This window comes from Canis lupus, chromosome 4 (genome assembly GCF_011100685.1).
Source record: "Canis lupus familiaris isolate Mischka breed German Shepherd chromosome 4, alternate assembly UU_Cfam_GSD_1.0, whole genome shotgun sequence".
NCBI classification, from domain to species: Eukaryota; Metazoa; Chordata; class Mammalia; order Carnivora; family Canidae; genus Canis; species Canis lupus.
Window position 1 is genome coordinate 36,259,472 of NC_049225.1, and position 15,652 is coordinate 36,275,123.

At 43.1% G+C, this 15,652-nt stretch overlaps 1 protein-coding gene across 11 annotated transcripts in view; it reads right to left on the reverse strand.

Annotated features, from left to right (window-relative positions):
- MCC (MCC regulator of WNT signaling pathway) overlaps nucleotides 1-15,652 on the reverse strand; it is a 301,430-nt gene that overhangs the window by 82,889 nt on the left and 202,889 nt on the right. For all 11 annotated transcript variants that reach the window (XR_005358095.1, XR_005358096.1, XR_005358097.1 and 8 more), the window contains exons 5-6: nucleotides 12,265-12,428; nucleotides 9,834-10,040 (exon numbers count right to left, since the gene is read on the reverse strand). Coding sequence is in view for 6 of the 11 variants with exons in the window: in XM_038534596.1 (XP_038390524.1) it covers nucleotides 9,834-10,040; nucleotides 12,265-12,428 (371 nt within the window). In the remaining 5 variants the exon portion in view is untranslated. The remainder of the gene's footprint in view (nucleotides 1-9,833; nucleotides 10,041-12,264; nucleotides 12,429-15,652) is intronic.

Sequence of the window (15,652 nt, forward strand, 5' to 3'; positions counted from 1 at the left end):
AGAACCCTATGAAAGAGATGGAGGTAAGCACAAAAACTGGCATGGCAGCAGGGGCAGAAGGAACCTTCCCATGCTGCCTGTGAGTGCGGGGACTGGCAAGCTGTTCTGCAAAACTGCCTTGTAAGGCTTGTCTGAGTAGGAATACGCAGACCCAGGATGCTGCAACCTTACTGCCGGACAAGTATTGCAGAGAGAGTCCCACCCAGGTGCGAGGGGCATGTGCAAGGGTATGTGTGCTGCACCGCTGTCCGTGGTAGTGGGAAGTCTTGTTGCTAGCACAGTCCACAGGGCAGGCAACCGTACAGAATACAAGACAGCCGCTGGCATGTCAGCGGGATGGGATACACAACAAGATGGACAGACCCTGAATCAGAGGAGGACAAACATTATATGGCCTCATTCATTTGGGGAATATAAAAAATAGTGAAAGGGAATAAAGAGGAAAGGAGAGAAAATGAGTGGGAAATATCAGTGACGGTGACAGAACATGAGACACCTAACTCTGGGAAAAGAACAAGGGGTGGTGGAAGAGGAAGTGGGCAGGGGGTTGGGGTGACTGGGTGACAGGCACTGAAGGGGGCACTTGATGGGATGAGCACTGGGTGTTATGCTATATGTTGGCAAATCAAATTCCAATAAAAATATATACAAAAAAAAAAAAAGATGGAGAGACCCAGAGTGCCGAGGGAGAGAAAGGAGTCTACAGCACAACATTTATGTAAATTAAAAACAAGGCATAAAACACTATGTATGAAGACATATACAAAATAGGAAAAGGAAAGGGGATATAAAAGGAATAAATAAATTAAGCAAAAGACCTTTCACGGATCAGTGAGTGTGCTTTTAATAGAGGAACATAATTAGCTTATCTCTCTGCCCTTGCAGGCTAAATAAAAGCCAACAAATGAAAAAAAGTAAATACAAAGATGAGAGATCAGGAGCCTAAGAGGTTATGGTAGCCAGACAGCGAGATGCTGGTGACGAAGAACCTGGTACTGGAGCTGGCAAAGAAACATCCAATGGTGCGGGCACAGAGTAGGGCTTCCAAAGTGGGGGAGAAGGGAGGCTAGGACAAGTGTAAGACAGGTCAGCTCCTGGACACTTCCATCTCCCAGGACAGCTGGAGGAATGCAGACAAGACAACTGTGCTTGTTGATAAAGTCATCTGTGCATGTGGTTCACAGGCGAGTGACATGCAGGAATGAAAGGTGGCCTGGGAGTCCTGAGCAGGATTAGAAACACTGTCACCAGCCAGAGAAGGAGTCTGTTCCACTTACAATGCACAGCAGTGTTCACTGGGTGGCTGTGATTTCAGGCAATTAGTGTAATTCGTAATTTCACTGTGTAATGGAGCTGGTTGTGATGAGGGGATTTCTGCCCTGCAGAAGGGCCACAAGAGCGCTTTTTAATGAGCTTCGGGCAGTTGGTCCCTTCTGCTTCTTGAAGACCAGCCTCCTCAAGTCCAGACATGTGGGTATTTTGCAGAGAACCGCTCTCTGACTGGAGATTTTATAAGACTTTTCTTGTAAACTTCGGACAAATGAAGAATTCGAATGTATTTACAGAAAAGATACATTTGTTCCTATGAATCTCATTTACACAGTGTTTCAGGAAAGTTGTATTTCATTGGTCATGGCAACTTTGTGTAAGCTGAAACAGAAGAGGAGGAGGACCACAGAAGAGAAGGGAAACAAACCCAACAGCATTTCCATTCTCTGAAGATGTGATAGGTGCATCATTTCCTCTTTTGTTCTGCAGACTTCTGGAGAACCTGGACCAGATTATCAAGATGGCTGCATCAGGGAGCAGGTCAGGGTTCTGGCTGCCATCCTAATTTCTTACCAGCTTTCCAACAAAGGGAGTCAGCTACTTGCTTCACAGCCAAGAGTTCACCTTTAAACAGCGTGATCTGGGATTTAGGAACAGGATTTTGAGGAGAGAGGCTGGGGATGGGTAAGCAAACATCAGTGCCCACAACCAAAAGAGTTACCTCACACCTCCCAATTTCCATGGCACAAATGTGCATGAAACCCTTTTAGAGTAACTAGAACTGTTTCCACAGAAGACATGAAAAGAATCATAGTTCTGAGAGTTCTCTGCCTTGGATCCCACACTTCACACTTCCTCAAACTACAGAGAGGAAGGGCGACAGGTTTTACCAATGATGCTCTGAGTTGGGCTCAAATCAAGATAAATATACATACAAGTAACTTCTCTATGAAACAAACTCATTTTGCCTTCGCTTAGTGCTGTCTTGCCATGCTAACAGGATTGGTCTGTAGAAGCCTAAGGAATCTGGTGCCCATGTTACTGTCACAGAGGATGATTTACTATTCTAGTCTGTGTGGAAGCAGGTGATAGAATGAGAAAGAGGGGGAAGAGGACCCAGGAAAAGCATCTGGACAACAGGACAATGAAAACTGTATCCCACAATAAGGCTACCAGGGCCCAAGTTTTGGCAATAGTGTAGACTAGGACAAGATTATCGAACTTCTGTAGGGCTCAGTTTTCTCATTTCTAAGAAGGGTTTAGTACTGGTAGCTATCTTGTAGAATTCTGATACAGATTAAACAAGGTGTGTATGAATCAGTGCTCATCACAAGGAAATGCTCAAAGCATGTTCAACGTTTGAATTTAGGCTTTAAATCCTGCTTTGCCTTCAGAGGTATCTCTTTTCAGTCTGAGAGGAGTATATTTACTCTGAAAATGTTCAGAGAATGTTAATACTATCAATATTAACAGGTTTTTAACAATAAGCTATCAAGATTACATTGAAAAAAATATTGCTTTGATAAGTAGCACCTTGTAAAACTATCTGTTTTCCTTTCCTGGATGAGCATGGGAAGATGTGCACTGTGCGGGATAATGCCTCCTTGCCTTCAGAGCCCTAGGGTGCCCATGTCCTGCTGGATTCCAGGACAATCACATCCTTCTCTGACCTCCCTCCTCTAGCTCACCCTCATGAGCAGACAGAGCAGGGTAGGCTCTTTACACCAAGTGGCTTTCCCCTCAGGCACCAGGCTCATCACTGCCACACTGTGTGAAGAGATGGTGCCAGAGAAGCTGAAGTTCTCTCTTTCATTCACCTTGCAGGAAGAAAGGTAAAGATGCTTGGAGAGGCTATTGGCCCACGTCCAGGGGGTGACTGAAGGACACCCCCTTCGCCTTCCTGTCCCTGGGTACTTGTTGGGATCAAGATGAGGAAGTATGCCAAGGTCCTGCACCCCATCCATTGATTCAGTGGTTCATGAAAGGGCCTCGGCACATATCCTTCAAGCTTCCAACGATTCTGACATGCACACTGAGAGCCACCGCAAGATGGAGGGTCAATAGTCTGTTTCTCTGGCATTCTGATTCAGTCCAAGTCTATCTGGTATAATGCTCAAAGCAAACAAATCAGCTGAGCTAGGAACATTTACTGCTCAACAAATATCCACATGCTCCTTCACATTCCTCAGTCCCTATAGTTAAGTGGAACATCTGTCCAGTTCTGCCCAACTGGCAATGAGTAGAAACATGTAAGTATGGGGTAGGTCCTTTCAAGGGATGTTTTAGATGATGAATGCCATCAGCCTGGCTCCTTGAATGACTGCATGGAGCAGAGCTATGTACTCTGCTATGTGCTCATACTCCCAAATCTGTGCTGGACATGCAGTGCAAGCAAGAATTATGCTCTTTTCGTGTGCCATGCCACTGAACTTTGGGGAGTTAATTTGTAACTGCTGTATAACCTATCCTTATCCTGACAAATATATCGGCAACACAAAAGAAGAGCCACTTGAGTGAGACCCCCCCCCAAAAAAAAAATATATAGGTTGGAAGGACAGCACTGGAGCCAGATCTCACTCCTTTCAGCTCCCTTTTTCATGGCCAGATTAGGGTTGAGAGTGTTAAAACAGGTGGTCTTTCTCTCTTTCTCTCTGTTTGTGAATTTAAACTTAATTAATACCAACAGTGTCTTTTTCATATATAAAAAAAAAAAAACTCCTAAGAAGAAATGGGATAAATGAGATATGAACAAAATTCCAGCAAGGACAAAATAGAAGACTATTTGTGTATGACTACCAAGTTGTTGAAGCTGGGAGATGCGAATCACTGACTGTAATCCACTTTTTGTTTAATTTGAAAATTAAAGAAAAGTATAAAGAAGAGAAATATGCCTAACATTTCACTGCCTGGTTTTAGCCTCTATTGATATTTTAGCATATTAGTTTTCCTTCTATTTCTATGTATATATTCCTACCTATTAAAAGTTATACAAAAAAATACATTCATTTAAAGAATAAAATTAGAACACTGTAGAGAAATTGGGAGTACCCCTTGACCTATACTCCCAGGTACTTGCTTCTCCTCCCCACCGTAACCAATACCATTTGTTTATATTGTTCTAGTCTATTTTAAATACATGCACATATAGCCAATGTAAATGTATACACATATAAATTCATAGTAAATATAAAGTACCATTTTGCAGCTCTGCATTTTCCATATCCAGACACTGTGGTCAAGAAAAGCATCATGGAGGGGGAGGCAGAGCAGAAGGCACTCAGATGGGACTCAAAGCCAAGTAAGGCAAATCAGAGATGAATCTTTATTTAACCTACATAAGGTCACAACAATTTCACTTCCAGAAATATCTCCACTGTGACTGATTTTTAGTTAAAAATATCAAAGAGATACTGACTTAGCATATAACAGGAGACAATTCAGACAAAGCAAATGACTGATTCAGAGAGAGACCATGCTCTGGACACATCAGTATAACACTACAAATCTCATTTCCTGGTAGGGGTGGGCAGCCTACTAGTAAATAGATAAACAAATGAATGAGTGAGTAGAAAAAAGTACATAATAAAATACACAGTCAACTTACAAGGTAATTACTCTTTTTCACAGGCCCTTTGGCTTAATTTGGATTCTTCTTTCCAACTCATAAACGTGACCACTGATGGGACAAGTGTCCTTAGAGATGACACAAGATGAATACTGAAGATGGGATTGGTGTTTAGAACCAAATCAGTATTTAGAAACTGGCACCAGTGGAATTTAGAACTCCTGGCTCCAGGGGAGGACACTGAGGGATATAGAAGAGGATGCTCTTTATAAAGCCCCAGTTGGCGAGTGCATGAGACATGCTTGAGCTGTGTGTTGCACGCACACCTGGCTGAGTGGAACAGCCCTGGACCCTCACATCCTCCTGGATCTCTAGGACAATGACAGTGGCAGAAACAGTGCAGCTCCATGACCCCTGTCATTAGCACAAACTTAAAGGTAGCCTAAAGGATACTAGCCTCATCTCCCTGAAGCAGAAGGGGCTGGAAACTGAGTTCAACCATATGGCCAAGAATTCAACCAATCATGCCTATATGATGAAAGCCCAATAAAAACTTTGGATACTGAAGTTTGGGTGAACTTCCCTGGTTGGCAATACTCTTGAGTGTTGCCTGTAAAGGAGGTAACACCATCCACGATTCTACCTGGAGAAGACAACAAGAACTGCATTCGGACACCATCCAGACCTGTGCACATTTTGGCTGGTTCTGATTTTTTGCTGTAATAAAACTCTAATCTTAAGTTTTAAAAAAAGTGACCAAAAGGAACATATGACAGGATTTTTACTTTGAAAAGCTTCAGAGTTAATGGTCCTCAGAGAGCACAATGTATGAAGGAAATTTCTCCTTTTGCCTGTAATGTTCCTTTCCCAGCTTCCCTTCCCCTCCTCCCCTAAGGCTACATTATCAGGAATTTGGGGCAACTTCCCTGTTTAGTAGGACGAGGTGAAGGCAGAGGAAATGGGCACTGCAACATTCTAGATATTTACTCATCCTTTTTCCTGGCCAAGGAGCCAAATGGCAGCCATTTAAAAAATCTGGAGTTGGGTCCTCATTTATATTTTAAAAGACTTTAGCTGAACTGGGTGATTCCATTTGTATTACATGGGTCCTATGAACACAGAACAATGAAATCTCTTCATAAATGTAACACCACATTTAGGGATCAGGACTAATTGGTTAGGAAAAGACAGACACTTGTACCTTCTTATCACTAGTGGAAATACTGCTCCTTTCCCCTGCCCCAGCCAAGTCAATTAACTGACCCACTAAGGGCTTTAAGACATTTGGAGGGAAAGCAGACGAAGTAGAGAAGTAGAAATTTGAGATAAACATGACTTTTATTTAGTTCAAGACAATGTGTCTTCTAGTCTCTTGAATTTATTGTGGTGATGACCAGAGACTCAAAGCAGAAATCAGATTCCATGGATGAAGTAAGTCCAGGAGAGGCTTATGAAATTCATTTACAGACATGCTGAAAATACCCAAATTGGACATGGGGTACACAGGAAAAACTCCTGCCACCACCTCAGGCCATGAATTTGCATAATTTTCAGAAGAATTTTTATAAAATCTCAGAAGGAACCTGTATGATTTTGATTCAAGTCTATGATACAATGGGACACAGATTCATGAGCCTGTGGTCATAGTTTTACCAAAAATTTTACCAAATTATGGCTTACCAAAGTATCTGAGGAAGGCACCGATCATTTTTGCTAAATGGCAGTTGACCTAAACAATTAGGTAAAAGATGAAAATAGTGTGGAGAAGCTGGACTTATCATCAAATGTCTCTCTTGTGGACTGCCAGGGCTCCCCACTGTGCCCTGTGTTCTACTCTCCCTACAACATTGTAACAACCTGCTATTATAATAACCTGTTGACCTGCAAGTCTCCCTAACATCCTTCCAGCCAACGTCTGTGTCCTGTTTATCTCTGCAACCTCTCTGCCCAACACAGAGGAGATGACCAATCGTATTCATGAAGTGAATCAATGAATGAATGAAGAGTAGAGTGTTCCCTTCTAGAGTAATTAATTCTACCTTGCCTAAATTAAGCCCACTTCTTGACATGTGAGGAAATGAGTGGTTATATTACAGAGCATGCAGACATAAATGATTATCTCATTTAATAATGAGCTGGGACCAATAATAAAAATTGTTTGCCTGTTGTTCCTTAGCTACTGCTCTACCAAGTAGCCCAATCTGTTAACTGATGTTAAAGATCTAATTTAATTAAATCTTGAACAAGTCTTAGAAAACCTAGCGAGAGCACTCTGTTTAATTACCGGCAGAGGGCAAGCACCAATCTTATTCATATGGTCAGTTCAAATTCTTTACAATGAATGTGGGCAATGAAAAACAAAAACAAAAACACAGCCTCTACTGCTTTTCAGGCAAGTCTGATGAGCTGTGAATCCAGACCTGCTCTGAAGACAGCAAAGGCAAACAAGCCATGTATCATGTGGTATCAGAGAATGGAAATGAAATGGTAGCTCAGTCCTTCCAAAGAGCTATGCATCATGAGGAACAGGAGAAAATGAACCACAAAAGACAGATTCCTCCTCAAGGAAATGAAATATATTGGGGAGAGCTGGGTGGAAGTGATCCAACATTTAAAGTCTACTGAATGGTCATTCAGAGGCAGCTTAGCAAATTCTACCAGACGCACAATTACTTTGAAATACAGAGAAATTAGTCATGGGTAGGTGTACAGATTCCTGAGGACATTTCCAGTTGAGGAAGAGACACGAGTTCCTCAACATTTTATTACTTAGATATAATGGAAATATAGATCATGTAAAACCTCAAAATTTGAAAGGTAATAAGTGTGATCAGAAAAAAGGTTGTCTAAGTGCTTTATGAGTATTAATTAACTTTCCTGCATTAGATACTATTCTTATTCCTGCCTCATGGTAGAGTCAATTGAGGCACAGAGAGGTTAGTAAACTTGCTAAAAGGTTCATGGTGACTTGGTATGTCAAGCTGTGACCCCAGATACCTCTAATAGTATTGCCCCATTATGCTGTTTTTGTTTGTTTTTTGGATTTTTTAAAAAAATATTTTATTTATTTATTCATGAAAGACACAGACAGAGAGAGAGAGACAAAGACAAGGCAGAGGGAAAAGCAGGCTCCATGTAGGGAGCCCGATGTGGGAATCGATCCTGGGACCGGGGGATCACACCCTGAGCTGAAGGCAGACATTCAATCACTGAGGCACCCAGGCATCTCTTTTATTCACAAGAGACACACACACAGAGAGGCAGAGACATAGGCAGAGGGAGAAGCAGGCTCCCTAAGGGGAGCCTGATAGAGGACTCAATCCCAGGATTCCAGAATCATGACCTGAGCTAAAGGAAGATGCCCAACCACTGAGCCAACCAGGCACTCTCCATTATGCTATTCTTAACACTAACCTCCAGAGTGGGAGAAAATACTTGCATGAAGGGGGACTGGCTTTTCATCCTCTGCTTGTCACAATCCAGGGCTGTCTTGCACATTAGTAACTCAAGTTTAGAGGAGGAAATTTATTCTAAACTACAATATGTAATTATACCTAAGACCAACATTTCCCTCACAAAACTTGTACCACCAGAATGTGCATGCTAAGAGCAACCACACCTAATTAGGGCATTACTCATAACAACAAGGGAGTGTAACCCAGGAAATTCCAGGTGGTGTCGGCCTCAGCACAAGTACATTTCATCATCTTGCCCTGATAAAGTCTTTGCTGACTGGGATGATTTATACCTGCTGATGCAAGTGTGGAGAATGGTAGCCCATACAGCTGGGGATGGAAAATAAGCTTAGGCATGTGAGTGCAGACAAAATCATGCTCCGATATGAGAGGTTGGAATGCTGGCCTTTCAATTATGACACTAGCCACAAATGAGGACAGGAGTCGATAATGTTCAAAAGTAGTAATTTCTTTCATATTCATAAATCATGGCAACCAAGAGAACTTGTGTGTGTGTTTAGAACAGAATGATGTACACATGCTGATCTTCCTGAAGACAGGTTATTGCCAAGGTGTTCTTTAAAAGTAAGGGAGAAAGCAATGGTGAAGGATGATGTACTTTTCCCCCCTAAGTCAACTTTAGCTGAGTGCAGAATTGCCAGTCAGAGCACAGCTAGAAAGCAAGCTGCTAATATTGCCAGGATTGAGAAAGAGAGTATAGTTGGTCTAGTAATTCAAAGTGGAGTTCAGAGGGAATGTTTCTGATTGAAGAATTCATTGCTCTACCCCAGACCAATCACAGATCAAATTCACAGCCAAACAAAGAAGTACTTGTGGGTTCCTGAGAAAGAAACTCTGTCTTTGGACAACTGAGTGTGCTTTAACCATTTTGCCAAACATGACTCCGCTGAAACATGAGCTCCTTTAGCAATGCATGTATTTCCTAAGCAAGTTGTTCTCAAAGCTGCTCTAGGCCACAGAACCATTTGGTATGTTGGGGTGAATGCTGGGAATGACATACTTATAAATACATATACACATATACACACATATGATCATCATAACCGTAATAAATGCAGTAGAGGTGAGGACATTTCGCATTAGACTCATCCAGGTAAGTGAGAGCAGATACTACAGATTTAAAGAAAATTTTATAGAAGAAGCTGCAAAGGGGAAAATTCTATATATTTCTGCCAATTATAAAATATTACTAGCCTATCTTAAAAGAACATTTTAATTGAGCTTGGGGAAGACATGCATGTCCTGGAGAATGGTTTGAGAATCACTGCACTGATATAATTTTACCATCCACTTAGATTTGTGTTTCCGAGAACAGTGTTCTTTTAAAATCTTACCTGCACACCTCAGCACTTCAAACTACTCCCCTTTTGAGAAGGACTTCATGATCGGAAAGGGATGGAGATTCCCAAGACTAGAGATGCCACAAAACTCTCGGGGCTGCCCTTGGCTCTGTATGCTTGTTTGCATCCCTGGCCCCACAACCTGGGGGAAAGACTTGGCTGTGTGGGACCTGGCATGCTCACCCTCCTCCGGAGCCGGTCCCGCTCCTCCCGGATGGCATTCATGGTGGCCTTGGTTCTGTTCAGCTCCTCTTCTTTACTGCACAGCATGGCAGTCAGGCTCTCATTCTCTTCCCTCAGCCCGGCCAGCTCCTTCTCCCAACGAGACCGCTCTTCAGCCAGGTTGGGATACAGGTCCCGGCCAAGTACCCCCTCGATCTCCTCAACTGTCTGAAAAACATAAAGACAAGCCCAGTGGGTTCCCTGGGAGAAGGGGGAAAAAATGGGCAGTATGGGAGTGTGTGACGACAGAGGAGCGGGTTCTAAGGCACTTTCACTGCCAATGGTAATCATGACTACCCACCCCTCCCCCCAATTACCCTTTCCCCATTTTCAGATAATGGCTCCGTCATTCGCCTGGGTCACAGTCTGTGTTTCCAAACAGTCCCCAGAATAAGAACAACATGGTCCCTTCATGGTCCATTTGTCTACCTTTGGCTTTCACGGCCTCATCTACACAAGTGCTGAGGTCCTCCAATGCATGTTCTGGAGTTGGAAAATACATATAACCACACAGCAAGCACCTTAGTGGCCTTTTCATAGTGCAAATGTGAAGTGGCAAACAGCATGCAAGAGCTAAATTGAGGTTTCTCGAATGACAGGCCTCCCATGTTGCAACTCCAGGAGACCAGAAGTCACATTACCATTTCCAGCTTTTAGTGTCACACATCAGAATTCAGGGGTTCAGTCCCAAGATGTGAAAGACAAAAATAAACCTCGGTGACACAGAAAAGATGAAGCTCATTTTGGATGCTTCTGAGGCAGCAGGGATTTAATTAATTAATAAGACAGCTATGAGCTAAAAAGAACAGAATCTTAATAGTACTTGGAGAGTGTTTTTTTTACAAATTCATTTAAAACACCTTATTAATGGAGAGGAGAGATGCATAAAGTTAGGGGAAAAAAAAGAAGTAATTCTGCTTGCTTTCAGAAACTATTCATTCACATCCATTGCCCTTTGGCATAGGAAGCAGAAGCCAACTGATACGGAAAAGATGGATGATTACCATGTAGGGTAGAAGACAGATGTGAGGGGACGTGAGGAGAAACAGGCAGTCTCAAAAATGCAAGAATGTGAGGGGATTACACCCTTGGACTCCCACATTGGTTCCATGAAGTTACCCAAATCTTGCCACGACTTTCCACACATGGGGCTTCATCCTTTCCCTCAGACCTGAGACTCTTAGCCCCTCATCAGTCGATTCAGGTCCACTCCGTTCTTTGCTGGCTGGCAGAAACCCTTGAGCCCCTCCTGCTCTCTCAGTGTCGAGGCTGGGGCTAGCACCTAAGCGGACATTACAACTGAATACAAGGCCTGGGAGACTCCAGCCAAAGAAACACCAGTGGCTGCCGCCCCAAACCACAACAACTTTTTATTTATAATTGAGATGAATAAGATGGAAAACCAGCTGGGTTATCACTGTGAATTATGGTTTACCTTGAGATACCACAGCTCTTTTGTGAAATCCAAGATTCCTGTGGACAGAAACTTGGACCTAGTGTCAAAGACATTTTTCAATAACATGTCATGTTTTCCCTTATGTAGGCTCCTCACAGAGGAGCCTACATAAAGGTTTGAATTGCTAAGCCTAGGCTCCTCAGCTGTGGTGAAGTTATATACAGATAGCAGAGGCTCTGGTATCAATAGGCCTTGGTGTTCCTATTGCTCAGGAGGAGTCAGTGCAGATGCAGCACATTCCTCATCTGTGCTCGCTAAGCACTAAGATGGATGGCTATGCAAGGTATGGCTGAGGCTAGTCCCGTGTGCTCAGGACACATGACTCATTCAGTCCCTCAACTTCCCTCTTGTTAGCACCATGAATTGGTAACTTCTGAACTAATAGTCTAGAGTTAATCCCAGTTAATTCCTACAACTCACAAGTGCTGCATGATGGGCCACCCTAAAATGATATGGTACAATACAGGTAGTCTAAGAATTTTCAAGGAAATCCTCATTTCTGATGCAAAGCCAGTGATGATCTTGACTGCTGACATGACTTTTTTTTTAAAAAAAGATTTTATTTATTTATTCATTCATGAAGGACACAGAGAGAGAGAGGCAGAGACACAAGCAGAGGGAGAAGCAGGCTCCATGCAGGGAGCCCAATGTGGGACTCGATCCCAGGACCCCAGGACCATATCCCAGGCCAGAGGCAGGTGCTAAACCGCTAAGCCACCCAGGGATCCTGACTTTTTTTTTTTTAAAAACATGACGCAGCCCAACACAAATTTATAGGGCTCCTACTTCTCCCTAGTGGTCCAATGTACAGTATGGTTTTCTTAGAAACATTCATTCCTAACAGGTATTTGAGAAAACCATGCTTCAAAGAAGAGAGATCTGATCATTTCCCTCATATGCTCTCAGAGAGCCAGACCAAGGGTGGGAAGCATATACCTTGATGGCCAAGTCACAGTGCTCACTGGCCGTGGTGAGCTGCTCAATGCGCCTGTCCACTTCGGCCACGGAAAGGCTGCAGCTGCTCTTCTTCCTGCAGCAGACAACATTCTCCAGGCCTGTCAGCACTCTCTGCAGCTCTGAGTTCAGGTCACTGCAATTATCTGTGAGTGAATATGGAAACGATGAGTTAAGCAGGCAGGTGGGTTAGGAATGCTCTCTGTTTCACTCAGAAACAGAGGAACCCAGTCGGGTAAGACAGAATGGCAATAGAGCTTGATATTCTTGGCTTTAATGCTATGTGGCCTCATGTCATAGGCTATTGGCACCATCTCTGAGCCTTAGAGCCAAGGTAAAGCCATTATTAAGGAGTTTCAGACCATAGCCACTTTCTAGACAGCCATGCCACTCTAAATGCTCTAGTCTTTCACTGGAAGGCAGCTGTGTCTCAAATTCTTTGGTACAAACAAGGAAAGGTCTCAGAAGGGAGCTGCTGGGACTTCAGAAACCTTCTGGCCAACCTTCCTCCTTAACCATTCAGATAAGTATAGACTCCAGAAAGACTTTTAGCAAAAATCTCAGAACACTACTAAACAAACAAAACAAAAAGGCCCAGAGTGAACAGAGACACTAGGCATTTTTTAAAAAATAAAAACTATAAGAGATAATTTTTGCCTCCATTGAGCTTATAATCAGGACTATTTTCTGATATGACCAATCAATGTATTATACCATTGCAATTTAACCCACTTTTCCATCAGGGGAAAAGTAAACTATTCTAATAAAGTTCATATTGTTCTCCATGTAAAAGTCTTGTAAACTATTCTAATATTTGATTCTGACTTAAAAATCTGGGTTACTTTTTTAAATGAGAGAGAGTGCATGCAAGAGGCGGGGGGCAGGGTGCAGAAGGAGAGGGAGAGAGAGAATCTTAAGCAGGTTCCATGACCTGGAACTCAATCTCACAACCCTGAGATCATGACCTGAGCCAAAATCAAGAGTTGAATACTTAACTGACTAAGCCACTCAGGTGCAAACCCTGGGTTACTTTTAATTGCTGGATATCTAGGACCTGATCTGGGAAGAAAAATTAATTATAATTTTAGTATGAGCTACAAGTATTTTAGAAGATAATTTTGTTGGGAAAAAAAAAATCCCCTTTAGGTCAAACACAACCTGCTATTTTGGATTACAGCAAGAAGATGCAACTTATAAGCCATCTCTAAAAGTGCATTCCTCCCCTACCTCCAGTCTGTCCCACATGAAAGAAGCTCAGTCTCTTCAATTTCTCTTTGTTCCTTCTCCCTTCTTGTCATAGGTTCCATGCACTAAAACAGTCCATTGCTTTCAGTGCTTATCTTTGGAAGATGTCAAAAAACTCAGTACCACAGAAACAGAATATATCGGTCAACCTTATTTGACTGCCTGGATCTCCAAGTTAACCTGAATCTAGAGAGACGACAGCCAGAGGCTTTCACACCAACCAATGGACACAATTATTCCCCTTCTCTCACATCTGTTCCTTCCCATCTCTGTGAATGACACTACCATCACTACCATCCGCTCAGTTACTCAGGTTACCTGTCAGGCAAGCTTCATTTCCTTTGGCCTCACATCCTAAACCCAATCCATCTTGGGAGTGCAACCTCCAAAATGTATCCCCAAAGGCACCTCTTCTTTCTATCTCTACCGATACCACCACAGTTCAGGCTACCATCATTTCTTCACTGAATCACCTGAACAACCTCCAGCCTCCATTCCCCACAATGCGGCCAAAGTGAGCCTCTCAAGAACATAAGTCAGATGTTACTCCCCTAGCCCAAATCACCTAATGGCTTCCCTCTGTCATTCAGCTTGAGTCCAAACTCCTCACCAGAGTCTGTAAGACTCTGCATGCTCAAGACTGATGATGTTCTCAACCCAGGCTGCACTGTGGAATTTACTATGGAGCTTTTATAAATAACCCATGTCCAAGCCACAGCCCAGACCAATTAAATCACAGCCTCTGGGGGTGGGGCTGGAGCACTGAGAAAAATTTTAAAGTTCTTCAGATCACTCTCCTATGCAGTTAGGGTGAGAACAACAGATGCCTCATTTGCCCACCACCTCCTCATTCACCCTACTGCATTCACGAGTCTGACCCCTCCATCCTTGGAGCATGCTAATCTTCTGTCTGCCCCAGGGCTTCTTTTTCCTTTGCTGTTTCCTCTGCCAAGACTGATTTCCACCCAAGTCTCCATTTACTCAAGTATCCGCTCAGATGCCACCTCCTCATCAAACTCTTCCCTATCTAAGGCATGGGGTTTCCAGCTCTCTCCCTGCTCAGGCTCTACCCCATTATCCTATCATCCTCATAGCAATTATCGCTATCTGATCTGACTTATGTGTTTATTATATGTTCTCTGCTGAAATATGAGCTCCAACTAAGAAGAAACTTTGATCCTCCTCACCACTCTATCTCCATCATAGAATAATGTAAGCAATTAAGACTTATTTTCAAGTGGGCAAATATGAAGCTCATATCATGTATTTAAGAGACAGACATACTGGAAACACAGACTGCCAGTAACAGCATGTTTTACATCAACCTTATGTTTTTTGTCGTCATTGCAGACCATTCCCTGAGCTGCTAACAAGTGGTAGACATTCCTTGCTGCAGAAGGCCCTCTAGAGATGGAGTACAGGTGCCCACTAAAAACTCAAGGCAAGGTCCAGGGCATGCAGCTGGAACTGTCTCTCAAGCACATTAATTCTAAGTAATAATCAGAGAAATTTCTCCAAATGGTCATTTACCTTGAGGTGCAAGATTCCTGGTACACTGAGCTGGAGTTAACATACACTTCTGAATTATTTGCATTATTAAGTGTTTATGAGAGGGATGAGGAAGAAAGATGCCTGTGTTCAGCCATTCCATCTGGAGTACCCTAGCACAGCTCCACCTAATATAGTGATCACACTGGGTATAGCTGCTGATGGGCTCTGGTGGCAGGACATGAACTAGGCTGTATGTTGATGATGTTGGGCTATAGGAAACAGGAGGGAGGGTAAATAAGTCTGGCCAGTACTTTTAAATTTAATTTTATTTATTTATTCATGAGAGACACACGGAGACAGGCAGAGACATAGGCAGAGGGAGAAGCAGGCTCCCTGTGATCATGCCCTGAGCCTAAGGCAGAGGCTCAACCACTGAACCAGCCAGGTGCCCCTGGTCAGTACTTCTTTCTCATCACTTAACCAAACAGGTGCTGAGTACTGACCTCAGGTAGAAGCAGGGTACAAAAATGAATAGGAGACTCTCCTCAACCCTGAGAGGCTCACAGATGTACGAGGAAATGCCATAGTCCCTTCTCTTAGCTGTCTACTACCACCCTGGGGAGAGTAACCAGAG